General features: G+C 36.5%; 1 protein-coding gene across 4 annotated transcripts in view; it reads right to left on the bottom strand.

Moving 5' to 3' along the window:
* Positions 1-463: 463 nt before the first annotated feature.
* LOC121322038 (double-stranded RNA-specific editase 1-like) overlaps positions 464-16989 on the bottom strand; it is a 181146-nt gene continuing 164620 nt past the window's right edge. For all 4 annotated transcript variants that reach the window (XM_041261488.1, XM_041261484.1, XM_041261487.1 and 1 more), the window contains 7 exons: positions 16484-16598; positions 16046-16214; positions 15615-15766; positions 10777-10945; positions 6822-7003; positions 1931-2109; positions 464-773 (listed from right to left, as the gene is read on the bottom strand). In XM_041261488.1, coding sequence (XP_041117422.1) covers positions 597-773; positions 1931-2109; positions 6822-7003; positions 10777-10945; positions 15615-15766; positions 16046-16214; positions 16484-16598 — 1143 coding nt within the window. In that variant the 3' untranslated portion in view covers positions 464-596. The remainder of the gene's footprint in view (positions 774-1930; positions 2110-6821; positions 7004-10776; positions 10946-15614; positions 15767-16045; positions 16215-16483; positions 16599-16989) is intronic.

The raw sequence follows: 16989 nt of genomic DNA, 5'->3' as shown, positions 1-16989 counted from the left end.
CAAATTGAGGGAGTCAACTAAATTCACACAGTACTCCACAAAAGTCCCCAGTTTTTGTTCATAATATAATATTTAAAAAAAAAGTAATAAAAAGACTGTTTTGTACACCAAGCTTACAGAGGCATAAATTGACACAGCTTTGCTAAATTTGATTCAATGACATATACTCTCCCTGTTAAAAAAACCAAAAAAAACCTAGCTCCGTACACTGTTCAAATTAACCCACAGTACGAATATTTGGCTTAAACATGCTCTGTAGGCAGTCTTCTGTCTCGTGTAGATAGCTGGCTCATTACATCTGTTAAAACTTCCCATTTATAAAAATGTTTCTTTAATTTTTTTTTTTTTTAAATTACACACACACATACACAAATGTTTCCAGTTTAAAAAGTTCTGAAGTACATATAATATATATATATATAATATATATTATATATATATATATAAAATTTTAAATGGAGGAATACTTTAAAATTCAGGGATTAAAAATAAGATGCAGGTAGAATCTCTGAAATACAATAAATACACTGAACACATGAAGTCTCAGCAGCTGGTAATTTGTTTCACTGTGTTTTGGCTCCATCCTCGACACCCGCTCATGGGCTCTGAGAGAACTGGTCCTGTTCTATTGGCTTTTTCACCCAGGCACCCAGCCCAGCCTTATGAAAAGCCTTAATGAGTGCCTGCTTGGCTGAATGGTATTCTGTGGCAGCCTGCTTGACTTCGTAGTACGAGCTGGGCTTGGACAGTTTGATCCGCAGAGTTGAGAGAAGCTGAAACAAACAATAAGTCAAATATAAGAATTATGCCTTTGTGCAGAGGGGCATACCTGTATTTATAATATATTAAAAGTAAATATAGCTGACAAAATAGTTCCATAAATTCCCCCTGCCATGCATGTCAACTCACTATATAGCTCTTTAACGTGAGACTTCACATGGTACCCTGGGGTGATGCTGAACCCAGGTCTCTCTCATTCATTTTACGAATACTATCATAGACAAAGATGATCGCTATGTATTGATAGAAGGTATACTATATAATAAACCAATTGTAATGTTGAATGTATACGCACCAAATAATGACCCAGGGCCATTTTCACTCAGATCACCAAATTACTTGCCAGTTACATAAAGGGTCCAGTGCTGATGGGAGGGGATTTTACTTTTGTTTCTAACCGCAATTTAGACAAATAAACCTTCTCCCTCAGATTCAACAGCGGTGTAAATGAGCAGGATTATCAGATGTTTGGAAATTAACAAACCCTAAATAAAGAGATGCCAGAACTCCCAAATGTTACTTTAGAACTGACGCTTTTTGGGTTACGCAAGATATCTTATCAAATGTCTGGGAATCTAAAATTCAGAATATGATTTATTCAGATCACTGAATTACAATATCCTTCTCCCATTAGTGGGGACAAACGGCTTCGCTCGTATTTGGAGATGCTAATGCTGGAAAAATGGCCTGTAATTTATCTGAGGCATATAATGAAGAACACCAAATTTTGAAGCAAATAGAAAAAAATTCTAAAGGACACTCCAGTCTACCCTATGCTCGCCAATTGGAAATCAGGTGAACAGGTTAATTAAACTACTGCCTCAATTTAGATTTGTTTTAGATTTGTTTTAATTTATGTATTTGTTACTCAGACTTGCTTAACCTATGTATCTGTGTCGTCTTTTTTGTAAATCAAACTAAACCAACAATAAAAATGAATTTGAAAAAAAAAAGCTACAGTAATGTTTTATCACCTGTATGAAAATAATTAAATATATACATACAGATTTACATACAAAAATCGTAGCCTACCAAAACAAAATTCACGTCTGTAATTATGCAGACAACACCATACTCTTCAAAAGATGGCTGAGACTTAAATCCATTCTGTAAGGATCATGTATAACATATTCCTCACACAAACACACACCTTTGACTGCAGGCGTATCCAGCGGCTGTACAGAACATGCTTGCAGAGACGGGATGCACGGCCCATGTCATCCTTTCCTGTTGTGGCGTTAATGACCTCAAGGGCCTGGTCTCCCACTGTCCAGTTCACACTGAAATTGGGAGCCTTGCCTGGTTGTCGGGCTTCTGCGTTGCTAATACCTGAAAGGGTATAAAGAAAATGACAGCTGTAAAAAAGCATGACATACTACTCATGTAAAAAAAAAACTCAATTTCAATTCTATACTATATTTAAATGTAATTACTAAGGCCCTGTGAAAACAACAGATTTTTTTTTTTTAAATTCACTCAGTGTCACAGTTAAGTATTGTATTTTGCAGAATGTGCATGGAACTATTTTATAAATTACAGTCCACCCTCACTATAACGCCCTCCATTATAATGAACCTGGCCCCTGGACCCCAAATAAAATTAAAAAAATAAAAAAGAATATAGACACACAATGTCAACATCCCAGTCTGAATGTACAGGATGCCACCTCCGATGTGGAGTCAACTCATTTGTCTCAATAAAAAGGGCATTCTGTGTAACTGCCTCCAAAACAAAAATCATTTTATGTTGCAACAAAGCTGGAAACTATATAGATGATTTGAAAAAAAAATATAGGTTGCATATAGGTTGTCAAAAAGGACTCTGTTTTGGCTTGTTCAGCAACGATGTGGCAAAGCAAAACTGATTAAAGAAAACAAAACAACGAAATTGGGATTCTTGCATGTTGGATTAAGATTTGGTGCACTTTGAAACAATTCATGTCATTTTGATTTTGAATAAAAGTTAATCTTCAATTTGGGATTTTTACTTTTTGTACTGCGTTTTAATTCTTTAATGAAAGCAAAGGCAGAATAGCATACATAAGATAACAGGTACATGTATTTCTACTTTTATTCACAATCTTATCTCATTAACTTACTCCAGGTTATTGTTCATTTTGATTGTCCTTTTGCTATAACAAACCCCTCAATATCGAACAAAAGGCTTGGACCGCAACAGGTTCGTTATAGCGAGGGTGTACCGTATTTGTACAGAGTATCTTTTTTTTTTAAAAAACAGCAAAGAGAGAGATAAATGCACTGACATAATCAAAATCAACATCACAGTTATTCAAGCACTTTATTATAGCTTGTGAAATAGTGTTTCAATTAACAGCCTGTAGGTAAAGTGTACCTGCACAGACAGCTCTCAGTTCTTCGTCAGACACAGTCATCATTTAGGCCTTGTAAAACAAATACAATGTGTAACACAATGATCTTGTGCATCAGTCGACTCGTCGGTGACCACCGACAGGCAAGCGGACTGCTTTACCAATTCCATAATCTCCTGCTTGTGATACTTGACAGCTTTAGGTAAGTATTCCAGTCTCAGCTGGGCTGATGAAGGAATCACTCCATCATTTGCTACACTCACTCAGAAGAATTTATGTAACTTTTGGTTGTCCAATTTTTCAAGAGGGATACCTGTGCAAAAACATGCCTCTGCCATGTCGAAATTGTATGTGTTTCATGCTTCACAGTTTTTTCAATGGACTTTTGGAAGATGGACGTCACCGATTTTTGTTTCTGCTCTGGATTTCCGCCTTTCTCTTTCGGTGAATACTTGAATCTAAATGCCTGTCAACTGACGAGTTTAGGTAGTGATCTACAGTAACATTGCAGGACGTACAGAAGAGCTTACCCCCATTGCTGTGTAAAACTCCTGCTGGATACTGCTTTAAGTGATCTGCTGCAGACACATTTTTAGCCCTTTTTAGGGAGCCATCCGTTTTCTTGTTTACAGTATGTAGTATTTTAATTTCCCGCCTAAATTGTATATAGTCACATGACATAACGTCATAGCACTATGTGCACGGTGAATAGTGCTATGCATCCTTCTGTATAACACACTGTACATTTTTGCATTTATCTGGAGAATCGCTTATCAAATTAACATCTTATTCTATACTATTCTGTAATATTGTTAATATATGTCATTGTCATCAACCTTTTCATCCTGCTGATGGCTCTCATTTTAAATTTACAGCAGTGGCGGGGTCGTATGTTACTGACATACATTTGAATATATGTTCCCCTTAACATACTGCACTGCCAGAGATTTTACCTGGTATTTCAGTGCTGTTGCAAACCCTGTGGTTAAATAGGTGCTTACAAATTCCCATCAAGTGCAGGAGATTTCCTTCTTTTTGTCCTGCCTGTGAGATGAGGTGTCTGCTCGGGATTGATGTTAATCTTCACATGCTGCTTTGCTCCACAGTAAATCTGCCTTATTTACATTTCCATTGCAAGAGGAGTAAAAATAGGAACAGCTAAAAACCTCCTTCAGGACTGGATCAAAATTCAGCCAGGTAATCACCAGCTGAGTGGGTTTAGGTAAAAACCCTTGTACTCAATTTAACTATTTATCAAAGTCTGGCATCAGCAGGCTGCAAACCACGTAACCATCATTATGACTTTGTATTTCCAATTTCACTCTACGGGACAGTGTGACCCCTTTTTAAAATTCTTTAACTTGAAAAGGTTAATCGCCACTCCATTATCTCGCTAACTGCTAGTTCAATTTCTTTTAAAAGAGATACTGATGAAGGCTTTGTAAGACAAAGAGGCATGCAAGCTGACTTTTAAAATGATGTGGATACCTTGTGTGCTAGGCAGACTAAATTAAACCACTTAGTTCACACTATGACCAATTACTTCCTGCAGATCCTGAAGTGGCTTTATTTACTGGGTTGACTGGTCAGAGGGACTGTGCACTGGTGCAGAACTGGACTGTGGCTCATACAACGTCAGCCACTGCTGTACATACAAAATTAGAGGTGACCTAGATATATGGCTAAACATTTTGCATCACCTGGAATTTTAAGATTGAGACATAATAAAATAAAATAAAAACTTTATGAACAAAATACAGATCTCTTATTAAACATCATGTAATCAAAGACACTAGAAAATGGTATCGCAAAAGTCTACTGGAAGCCATAATAGTAGTACAGTATTTCATATTAGATTTTGAAATATCATAATTTTTCAGTTTTTTGTGAAGCACTATGTAATTCAATATTTTAAGGTAACATTATTCAACAGGTTTAATTCGAACTCTATGAAGCCAAATTTGTTAAATCTTGTGAGAAATCTCCCTCCCAACCAGAAAGGGCGCTGTGTAGGGGGAACGGTATGCTTCCCCGTAGACTGGTCGACTCGACGGTGGGTGGAAACCGGAAGTCGGCCATCTTGGCATAAGCGCGTAGCGGCACGTACACCCTTGTGATTGGCTACAGGGCAGGCAGCGATTGGAGAAAGCCTGCTGCCGGAATGATTGCAAGGAAGAGTTGGGTAGTACAAAGGAGATGCTGCTACATGAGTACTTCCCCTTACTCTGAGTTTTGACTACGCAGCTGGAGCCTGCATTTGTTTGTTTGTTTTTGTTGTTGCAGAAGAATAGGACAGAGCACAGAGCTTCAGCCACGGAGCCAGCACTAACCCGACTCACTGCACAGCACAGCAAAGCAAAGCACCACCCGCAATTCACGGACACTTGCACCAAGAGCACGGTTTTGTGCACGGAGGACTGTGGCTACTGGAGGGTTGTGATTTCTGTCTATTTTTGCGATTTTGTCGCGTGGCAGCTAGGGAACTGACTAATGAGGAGCAGCTTCCCTTGCGCATCTTCAGTAAACAATGGCAGAACAAAAGACACGCAATGAGGGAGAACATCTGGGAGTCCATTTTCAAGGAACTGGATATAGCTGGTGTGTATGACTCATTTACCTTTACTGAAATAAGGACTCTGAAAAGCTATTATGTATTCTTCATTTTTATTAGCTGTATAACAGGACTATCATAAGTGTGATTTTTTCCATCACGCACACTTGTCGCCAATGGTGTGAAAGGTAGTGTTGCAGAGAAAGTACCATTATATCACAAGACACATCACATCGTGTCCGGTGTCTAGAGAGACCTTTATACAGATTTGTACTGTATATATTTATGTATATTGCACATTCAACTGGAAATCCAAGCATTTTTTTCATCCAATTTATTTAATGTACATGGATTGTGCACTTTGTTTCTATCTATCTATATCTATATATATATTTTAGCTCAAAGAGCCAGCTGCCCAACGTTTTGATATGTTGTACATATCTTTCTCAAGGGAGCCTGTGTTTGAATCAGAACACTGGAGGTATTTCTAGGTGTTTGACGGCATGACTACTTGTTATTGTTTATATTCAAATTCACGATTTATTCTTACATGATGTAATGGTGTGCTATATGTGACATCACTTTTACTTATATCTTTAAATCTATATTAATTCTAATTAACATTATTTTATATAAACTTATATTTCTATTATCATGCAATGCTGGCTGAGGATATAGTCTCCCCAGCGCATCAGCATGCACAACTTTTGAATTAATTTTGTTTATTTAATTATTTTTAACTTTTATATATTTATTGGAATTAATTAGTTCATTCTTTTCTGTTGAGTCCCGCTGGCATAACTGTGTTCAGTCTATTTATCCATTTACTTTCTTTTATTCTTCTATATGTGGCATTATCTAATTTTAGATGTTCTAATACTACAAACCTTACATCATTTATGTCATGTCCTTGACTGGTGAAGTGCTGTACTATTGGTTCATTCAATTTTTTATTCAATTATACTAAACTAAACTAACTTCTATACCAGATAGATCTTTACCAGACACTAGATGAGTAAATACCCATTCATAGATTCATTAAATTGAGGCAAGAGGTTAAAAAGATAAAGCCTTCAAGAGCCCTTGTACTGCGATCCATGACATGCATCCAATACTGTACATACAGCCTTCATTAACCATAATTAAACCTAGACTGCTTACCACTGAGCAGAGGTTTATTGAGTGTGAATGACTGGGGCAGGTCCTCAATGTCAGCTATTCTCTGGTACATGGCCCGGGAGAGGTGGTCTGCGTGGTATAAACTTCCAAGGATGATACTGGAGAAGTAAATGGGCTCTGTGAAGTAGTTCATTAAGGATCCTTGGATTCCAACCACATTCCACCTGAAATATACACAAGCATATGAATAGTCAAAGGGTTGCACTGCTCCAGGATTTGCCAAATAGATACAGACTCTTCTACATCTGAGACAACCAGTTCCACTACAGCCCAAGAGATCAAAAGGTTAATTTTTAAATAAAAAATATATAATATAATATAATATAAAAATAATATATAAAATGTTCTGGTGTCTGCAGTCCATTCCCTAACGTACAACAGGGGCAACGCAACAAAAATGCCATTCTAAATAACAAAACACTATGGTCCTTTGTGGCTGGCAATTTTCAACAATGCAAAAACAGTCAGTGAAAAGCTGAATAGAAAGGATGGCTGACTCCGAATCAGGCACTGACCAGCACCTGTCCTCACTTATTCAGCCAGCTGTTGCTCTTGAGTTAAAGCTACTAATACATATTATATTCCATTGTATTTAATTGGTTCGATATCTGCTACTAATATTGTTAATGTCCCCCCTTTATTGCAATGTAAATGGTGTACAACACTACAGATAAACTGCTGCAAATTGGTCACTTGGCTTGGAGTTTGAACTGCTAATCAATAAATTGAATAGGTATCAGGGAACTTTACACCTGCAATGTTATCTGAGATCTCTATTGTAAATACTGCATTCCAAACCAAGTAATAAAATACTGTACAAGCAAAAAAACGAAAGATAGTCAACCGAATTAAAGGGGACTAGTGAATATTGATAGTGACAAAAATAGGTGCTGAAAATAGTTCTCTATTTGCACTTCTTTAGGCAGTGGTAAAGATCAGGCCAGTTGAACGGATGTCTCGCTGAGCTCCACAATATGCCTCTTCATTTAGAAGTGGAGCAAGATCAGTCAATATACTTTTTTTCATCGCTCGTGTTGGGATTTGTGTTGCCGCGACGCCGCTTGTCGTGTCACCTTTGGTGTGAAGAGTGCCATTGAAAAGCGAGGTTTTATTGATTTTCTCGCGTCGCTTTGTCGTGTCGCTCAGCGCGTCGCGTCTGTTGTGTAAGGGCCTGTAGTTGTTTATGTATTGTGTTTTGTTTTGTATTTTTGTAATTATGTAAACCTGTGTGTAGGTCCTTCTGCACTAGGGATACCATTGATACAACTGCCTGTGTGTGTTTTAATAAAACCGGGACACCTGAGTGGTGTTTCAACGTAATGTCAAACAATCTGTCTCTCTCGTGTCTCAGACGATACCCACAATGTAACAGAACACCCCTATTACAGTCTCTAGAACTCCCAGGGAATCATTATAGTTATTTTACACACAAACGTCAGCATTGGCTTATATAATAAAATAAAGAACAATTAAGACGGAAATATTGTCCACGGAATATGGAATCACGCACCTTGATACATACACCTTGTTCACATACACAAAGTGCATATTTTGAAACCACATTTGTGTTTGATATTTAGACTACTAGCTTGTCCTGTTTCAACATGCCCTTTTACATTGAACACAGCCAGAGCAGGCTTTGGATTTCCACAATGGGCAACCAACAGGCCTAATTAAGAAAGTGCAGCACTTCAACACAGGGAAGAATGTACTGAACAGACTGTGAAGTGACTGTACTTTAAATTAAAAGCAGTGCCTTAGGATGTCAAGACAAATCAGTTGACTCAGTATTTTCTTGTAAAGGCTTAAACTGCTAAAAGCTACATTTTACGTTAAGCTTTACAAAGTCACAAATTGAATTGCCCTTTTTACACCCCACTGGGTATAAAAAAGGCTGATTTTGAATAAGAATTTTTAGGCAGTGGGATATATGCATAATTTATATCATATCAGTCATCAAAAAAAAAAAAAAGAGAGAGTATTCTCTCCGCATGGAGTTTGCCTGTGGTGGAAGAGATGTCTGGCAGGGATGGGAAGTGTAAATCAACAGTAAAGAAATCTACAAAGCATATTTCTCCCGATAAAAAGAAAACCAAAGCATATTAGGATAAACAAAAAAGGCTGGAACCACAGATCCTTGAAGGATGAAGTTAAATAAGAATCAAACAATAAACTATGAAGAATGCCGTAAACACCATGGAATTATATTTTTGGGTATTATGGAACAGGGTGGAGGCTGGGTGGTAACCGGTGACCTCACACACCGCATACAAGTGTCTTAACAACTATGCAAAAGAGCCGGGCTCATGTGCATGAGCTTTTAATCATCCAGTCTCAACGACAGTGGACACAATTCATAACGGCAGTGTATTACACAACACTGCCAATTACACACATATTTGTTTATAAGGGTTACATTCAGTACACACATACCTACGGGAGTGAAGTTCTAATTCAAGAGAAGTTTTGATGGTTGCTTTCAAATTCAGTATACAATCATATGTTATAGGTGCAGGATCTAGCCACTTCAAAGACACTACCACATAGTGTGTGCTCTTCATCCTAAATATGACCAACAATCCAGTAGTGAAAAGATCATTTTTAAAATGTTTTTTTTTTTTAAATGTGAAGACAATAACTCAAGTTGTCCTGTCAGGAAAAACTTAGTCACACAACCTGAAAATGGCAGCTATATTAAAAATACTGAAAGCTTTGGAGACAACTTTGTCAAGAAACCACAGCAGCCAATTGCCACTTAAAAGGCAGTGGAAGTTTGACAAATTCGTATGTCTTGTTTTGCATTGTGCCGCATGTCATAAAGCTGCAGAGTATAATTAGCCTAAGCATTAAGGCTTTCCGGGAACTTTGACAGTTCAAAAAGCTACAACGGAACTTCTGCTTCATCAAGTCATTAACATATTTCACTGTCCTTCTAAAGTGAAATACAATCAATCACACGTCTGGTGTCACTGTCTCTAATTCTAACTCCCTGTCAAGATGAAGCTGTTTGAAGACTTCTTTGAAAAGTCGGATCAAAAGATTGTCAAAAGTTATTATACAGTACCTGCCAATGGCAAAAGGCAGTGGTTCTCACCTCTATTGATTTTTTTTTTTGTCTACTGGCATTCAGGTAAGTATACTAAGGCCTAATGTATATATATAAAAAAAAAACAATAATAATCAAGCAAATAACACACACACTTAACCCTCTGATATAAATTAAAGATGGGTTTTTAATGATTTTCTTCTCATTAGTTTGGGTTTAGTTATTATTTGTAATAATACTATTCAAGACTGAAATATTAATATTTTGATTGAGCTGCTGTTTTGTGGAAAACATTAACTACAGTGCAATGAACCTCAACAGGGTTTGCAACAAGATTCTAGAACTACTATAAGTCACATTGGGTGATATTGCTAATGTCTATGTCATCCTTATTTATATGGAGTAAGTCTTTCATTGTTTAAAAAAAAAATATATATATATATAGAGACAGATCACTGGTTAACACAACAATAATACATTTCTTCCAGAGTTAATTTAAGGATTAAAAAATGCATCTACGTTGCTTGTTACTAGTTATGTAACATTATTTTAATTTCACAAATGCCTTGACAAATCTGGATCATAGCGTCCTACAATTAGGGAAAGATACTTTTTTTTTTCCATAGCTGTTGCCAGGTGAGTTTAAAAACCACACTGTACATTCATTATTCCCAATAAATATAGTAGCTGTGAGTGTTGTTGCATGTGCCATCCATAACTATAAAACACAACTGCTAGAAACATAATAAATGAAATGACACACATTTCAAGGTCTTTTTCAACATTGTCAACATCTTCAAATAGTTTTTGTATTTCTAAAGCAGGGTTTAAACAGAACCCCGTACCAGTAAGGGAACTCAAAGACTGAAGTGAGCAGCAGAGGTGACTGACCTGGCAATCTTGTCACTGCACGACATTGTGAGCAGTCTCTCTCCTTGCAGTACCCCGTCCCATGTCTGGATGGTGTTATTGGACCGTACTGGGATTGTCCCCTCGCCAGACTCAATCTTCGTCCGAAGTTGTCCTCGAGCTTTCCGGTTCGGGTGCCTGTCTCCTTGGTCTGTAATTTCATAAAAAAAATAAAAAAAATATGTATGCTTAGATTTTTTTTAATGCCTCAGGTACAGCACACACTGTTGTACTGCATCTTTCTGCAGATATTAAATTGACTACCATTACATTGTAATGTATGATTCCTAACTCCTAAGCCATAGAAACTACCCATGGGGTTATAGTTTTAAGCAGGGTGCAGTGGTGGATTTTTATACTGCTGTCTTTGGAGAGTAAGAATAGCTTTGAATAATATGTTTTAGTGTATTTCCTAATTTATTTGTATGATGTTTGCATTCATTGAGTGGTTATTATTGTAATAATTCAAAGTGTTTATATATATATATATATATATATATATATATATATATAATATATATATATTTATATAAAGTATTTAAAAGGGTAGTTTTGTAGTTGCCTGCCACAGACATATAGTATGCAGAGTCAGCTAGATGACCCAAAGTGTTTTTATGTTAGTAAATTGCCAGCACAATCTAGTGCACAGCTTATTGCAATATAATCAAAAGGAAACTTGATCCAAAGTGGCAGGTCACTGGATAATGCTGACTCTGACTTATACCCTATATCACAAAAGTCTACGGCAGGCAACTAAAACTGAAGAGCAGCTCCTGAGCTCAGGTAACAGCATCTTAACACAGACTGTGCATCTCTTACAAGGTAGGAAAATCTGCGTTACTCGGGTTTATTCAGTTGTTGTGCTTGATTTCAATATGACAGCAGTCATTGACAAAATAGGACCCAACAGAGAGAAATCAACTAAACAGACCCCCCCACACCATTCACAATACTCTTCTTTCCAAAACTTTTTAAAATTTTACATGAAAACACTGTAAACATTAATCTAATTAAGCTAATGGTTTTAAGAAGAGATTACATTGATTTTTTTTTTTTTTTTTAACATTTATCTTTGTCCACAGAAAATACACAGTGTGCTCTAATAGAAAAATGTCTAATTATTGAGCTTGTTCAGATAATAATGATTACAGACTGCAAGACATTACATTAATTTTGTACTATGTGTATTTTGGCATTCAGGTAAGTAGTATATGATTCCGGGGTTATATATATATATATATATATATATATATATATATATATATATATATATATATATATATAAAAACAATAATAATAATCAAAACAAATAACAAACACACTAAACCCTCTGATATAAATTAAAGATGGGTTTTTAATGATTTTCTTCTCATTAGTTTGGGTTTAGTTAGTATTTGTAATAATACTATTCAAGACTGAAATATTAGGACAAACACATTTGTTGTTACCCCCTTAACTAACTTTGGTGAGTCTTGTTCATAGCAGACCTTTTTTAAGCAATTTGTTTTTGCTGTGATAATCAAGGTGTTTTCTGATATGCAAATGATAGCATCTCTTTACAATTCCACATATAACACCTAATAAACATGGTTGACCCTTCAAATCAATTAGCAGACACATTGTGAATCCTGTGAAAATTCCAACCAGTCATGACAACTTCACACCACTGATGTTAAAAAAAAAAAAAAAGCTTACATTGTTTATACAGTCCACTCCATTTATAACAATGTTAGTATAAGATGTTAAGAGCTTGTTCCATGTAGTGTAATGGGTTGACCACTAGATGTCACGAGTTCCCGCAGGTATGCACGCCCATGAAAAATACACAGCTGCTTTTCCTTAACAAATTAAGGATAATGGTTAACTGGTTAACTGTCTGCTTGTTAAATTTAATAAAAATGGCTTAGCCAACAGCTTTGTGATGGGGGTATAGAGGAGAAAAAAGAAAGAAAGAAAGAAAGAAAGAAAGAAAGAAAGAAAGAAAGAAAGAAAGAAAGAAAGAAATCAAAACCTGAGTAAGAGATCTAGTGTTTGTTCCAGACAAAGTATTGTTTACTTAGTACTCCAACTGAGAGCTAGGTTTATTTTGTTTATTTTATTAGCTGTTGTTTCGAGACCACAGTGTAAGAAAAATAAAACCAACACTGGTTTAAAACTGTAAATCACGACTCCAGCCTGATCATTTACACTGTCCTCGGCCACTCTGTAACATTACAATAGCAAAAGCGTGCCATCAGCTGTTTAAATGCAGTATACAGATGTCAATGGTGCTCAATCACTGAGGACAACACATCAAAACATGTCCTTGTGAGAAAGCAGCTTGTAATATGATCACGATTATGTTTACTAAAGGCTGCAGAATCCTATTTTATCATAGTATACTTGAAAAGTGAGGGCGCCTAGTTTAACTGCTGTACGGTGTTATGTGCAATGGCCCTTAAATTAAAATGGCACTACAGTACGTATTTTACTGTCAGGACTACCACTGCATTTAAGCATCTGTGGCTTACTTATTTTCTGTTACGATGCAAATCTCAGTTTTTCATTAAGTGGAGATGCAAAGCTCTGCAATCCCCTCCTCCTCACCATGCTGCGCCACAGTCCCTCTCCCTCTACATGCATATCACACAATAACACTGTTGCACTCAGGATATATTCAATGAATGTGTAAGCACTTTACTGAAACACATTATCACTAACAGAGAACCAGGGTTCATACCCTTTTTCAAAATAAAAATGTCATACTTTTTCCAGACTTCCATATGTTTTTCCCAGACTTGTTTTTGTTAGTTTCTACTAGTTTTTTGATAGTTATCCACATAAATGGGCAGCCACAGAGCATTACAGCTTTTTGATCCAGAGCAGAAGTTGCTCCTGGTTTTCTAAAAGTATTTGTCAGAATCTGGAGGTGCATATCTAGCAAGAGACAATGCAGGTATGCAAAAGAGAAGTAAGATATAATCTAAGAAATGTCCAATATTTGAGAACTACGTTGTATTATTTACAAAGAGAATATAAAAGTTGTATACTGCAAGAATACTTGAGCAAAAATAGGATAGTACAATGGTACCAATAGTATACTAAAACCAGACCATTTTGACACAAGTATACTTGCAGTATACTACTTTTTTGTAAGGGATGATATTGAATTCTGATCCAAAACTTCTTTATAACCTCTGTTAAATGTTGAACACCCTATGGGAGGTGAAAAATAACAAAAATGAAATAACAAATATGCAAGTGTCGTACATTAAACATACAAGTCAAATACTAAATAGAGTATACCATTGCTATAACAACCCTGTTTGGGCAAAGCCTTTTGTTCGCTATAATAAAAGGACAATCCAAAATTAACAATATAAGCTGCTGGAGTAAATTAAGGAAGTCACCTTGGATAAAGGCATTGGCTAAATTATTAGTAATATTAGTACTGCTTTTATTCTTTGATTTTCTTTATTACAGTATTTGTTAGCACTACCACTAATAATAATAATAGCAATGAGATTGTGTATAAAAGTAGAATTACAAGTACAGTACCTATTTGTGGCTGCACCCAGTATTCTGACTATAACCTGATCATTGAAGAACACAGTACACCCCCCCCCCCCCCCCCCCCCCCCCCCCCCCCCCCCCCCCCCCCCCCCCCCAAAAAAAAAAAAGAAAAAGAAAAAATGCACAACACAGTTGCTGGTTGCACAGAACTGACAAGCCAACATTAGCAGCAGTTTGATTTTTTGAATTTAATTTAATTTAATTTAATCATATAATGAAGGCCATATAGCGAGGATGTAAATAGTATATCTACACTCGGCTGACGGTTTGGACCCAAGAATGCTGCACTCAGTAATGTAAGTTACAAGCAAGCACCATACATTTAAAATAAGATTACCGGTACATTCTATTAATCACATTAAACAAATGAAAAAAGGCAATGTTAACATGCTACATTTATACACACACCACAAGGGCTAGAAAAAGCTTTTTTTTTTTTAATCCGAGCCAGTGATAAGAACTGTTGTATACATTTTTTTTTTTCCTGGGTTGGAAAGTAACGTTAATGATTTAATAAAGGTAACAACAAGATAACAAAATGTGAATCTTGGTGAGCAGAGTACTGTAGCTTGTAATTCCAGTTTGTAACTTTATTTTAAAAAATCATAGCCTTCACTATAAAATGTATACATTTTGACTGTCGTAGTGTCCATTTTACCCGTCGTTTCACTGGTATACCTCACATGACTGTCTGCTCCAGTGCACTTAAAATCAGTTTTTTTTAATCAGAATTTTTCCATACTTTTCTCCAGATTTCCAGACTAGCGTATGAACCCTGGAGAACATAAAAAACATACCTGCACAATGCAGTGGCGCAGTCACGTTTGATTACGATATATATGCAGTCTATATGCAGTCAATTCTTATATCAGTGATTCTTATAAACAGAGTGCACTGTACTATAGTACGATAGTGCAATATGGGGTGAATATTAATAAATAAATTATGTTTACTGTGCATCACAACAACATGTCACCTTCTGGACTGACATAGTTTTTTTTCAAGGTAAGCTCTGAAACTTGGTTCTTTTATCCTAGTCACCAGGGGGGTACGCAGCACATACGGAAATATCTTCTAAAAGCTCCTGACACCTGACAAGCAATGTTCCCCAAGACAGTAAGCTCACGCTCACATTCAAACACACTGACTCACTCAAATTCGACTCAGAGATTGCACCCTGCTCACACCCACAGAGTAAAAGCGGAAGGAACTTCTAAATGTTGCTTGATATTAGATTTGACCCCATGTGACTCCCCTCCGACCCTTACCCTCCATTCCAGCTTCATGTGGGGAGAATATCCTGGCGTCTCCGCATGGTGAAGTGCTTATGTATAGGTGAAACTGGACATTGTCCTTCAGTTTATAGCCACCTCTCTCACACTGGAGGAAAATTGATTTCTGTTGATCTTCTTTGTTGCTGCTAGAAAAGATAGAAACAAGTGTATAGTGTTAATTTTGTGGAAAAAAGATGGCGGCAATAACATTACTATGTCCTGCGAACATTTATACCCCCCCACCCCTAAGACATATTAGTACAATTTTTTTTATCAATAAATTGTATGCTTATAGAGGATGTACAGTAACCCTGAAAACAGAACATGATTTAGGCAAGGCTACCTGTAATATTTGTATTGTATATAGTTTAATAAATTTTTTCCATGGTCGTGATCTTTTAAATGTGAATTGTATTACAACATACCTCAAGAAGTATTCAAGCTGGGTATAGAGGTATCGTATTAGGGACCTTCGGGCGATAATTTCAGCGTGGCAGTCGTTGAGGGCTAGGCCGCGGTCACTCATATACTCCCCGTTTATACACTTGGTCCCCGTGGAGACACAAATCACCTCGGCATCTTTCACGTCAGTGCCTGGACAGGTTAAAAGGAACACATTTGAGAAATGTAAATAGTAACGCAAGTAATGTCAATAATTGAATGCAAGATTTAGTAGCAGCTATTAAGCAGAACCGGTCCTACCTCGTCCTCAGGATTGTGGTGTGTTTGTTATAGACGTGTGTGTTATTTACTCATTGTGTTGTTTTTTTTTTTTTTTTTTTTTTTTGTATTTCAGCATTACATAACTTTTAAATAAATCAGAACCAAAAAAATAATCTGAATAAAAAAAGCGTTTTCTGTACCTGTTGTCATGACAACCCCAGCCAAGACTTTCCTACGTGCATGAGGTGATGTGAAATTGTCGGTCAGTTCACTGAATTTATCCACAACAAGACGGGAAACAGAGTCGGCTAGAACCTATAAAAACCACAGAAACACATTTCATCTCTATGTGGAAGACAAAGACACTGCATCATTCTTTTTATCTTGTACTGGATTTTCACAAGGCAAAAATACCATTAATTGTATCACTTATCAGCTAGTAAGAGATGTAGTACACACATCTTGACATGTCTTGTAGTAGCATCAACATACACGACAGCTTGCCTCAATGCCAAAGGTTGGTATTTTAAATTTTAAACATGCATACACAGATTATTTGTGAAAACAGAGAGGATTTTTAGCTTTTATTTGTTTGCCATTTGTGTTTAACTTGACTTAAGGACCACCATACTTGCAATGGCTTGGGTAACATGCTTTCGCCTATCAAAGAGGTATTACTGTTACTCAAAGTAAATTTAATTTACTT

This window comes from Polyodon spathula, chromosome 10, assembly GCF_017654505.1.
Source record: "Polyodon spathula isolate WHYD16114869_AA chromosome 10, ASM1765450v1, whole genome shotgun sequence".
Classification (NCBI taxonomy): domain Eukaryota; kingdom Metazoa; phylum Chordata; class Actinopteri; order Acipenseriformes; family Polyodontidae; genus Polyodon; species Polyodon spathula.
The sequence above is the reverse complement of the archived record's forward strand: the minus strand, read 5'-3'. Positions and strand labels throughout refer to the sequence as shown.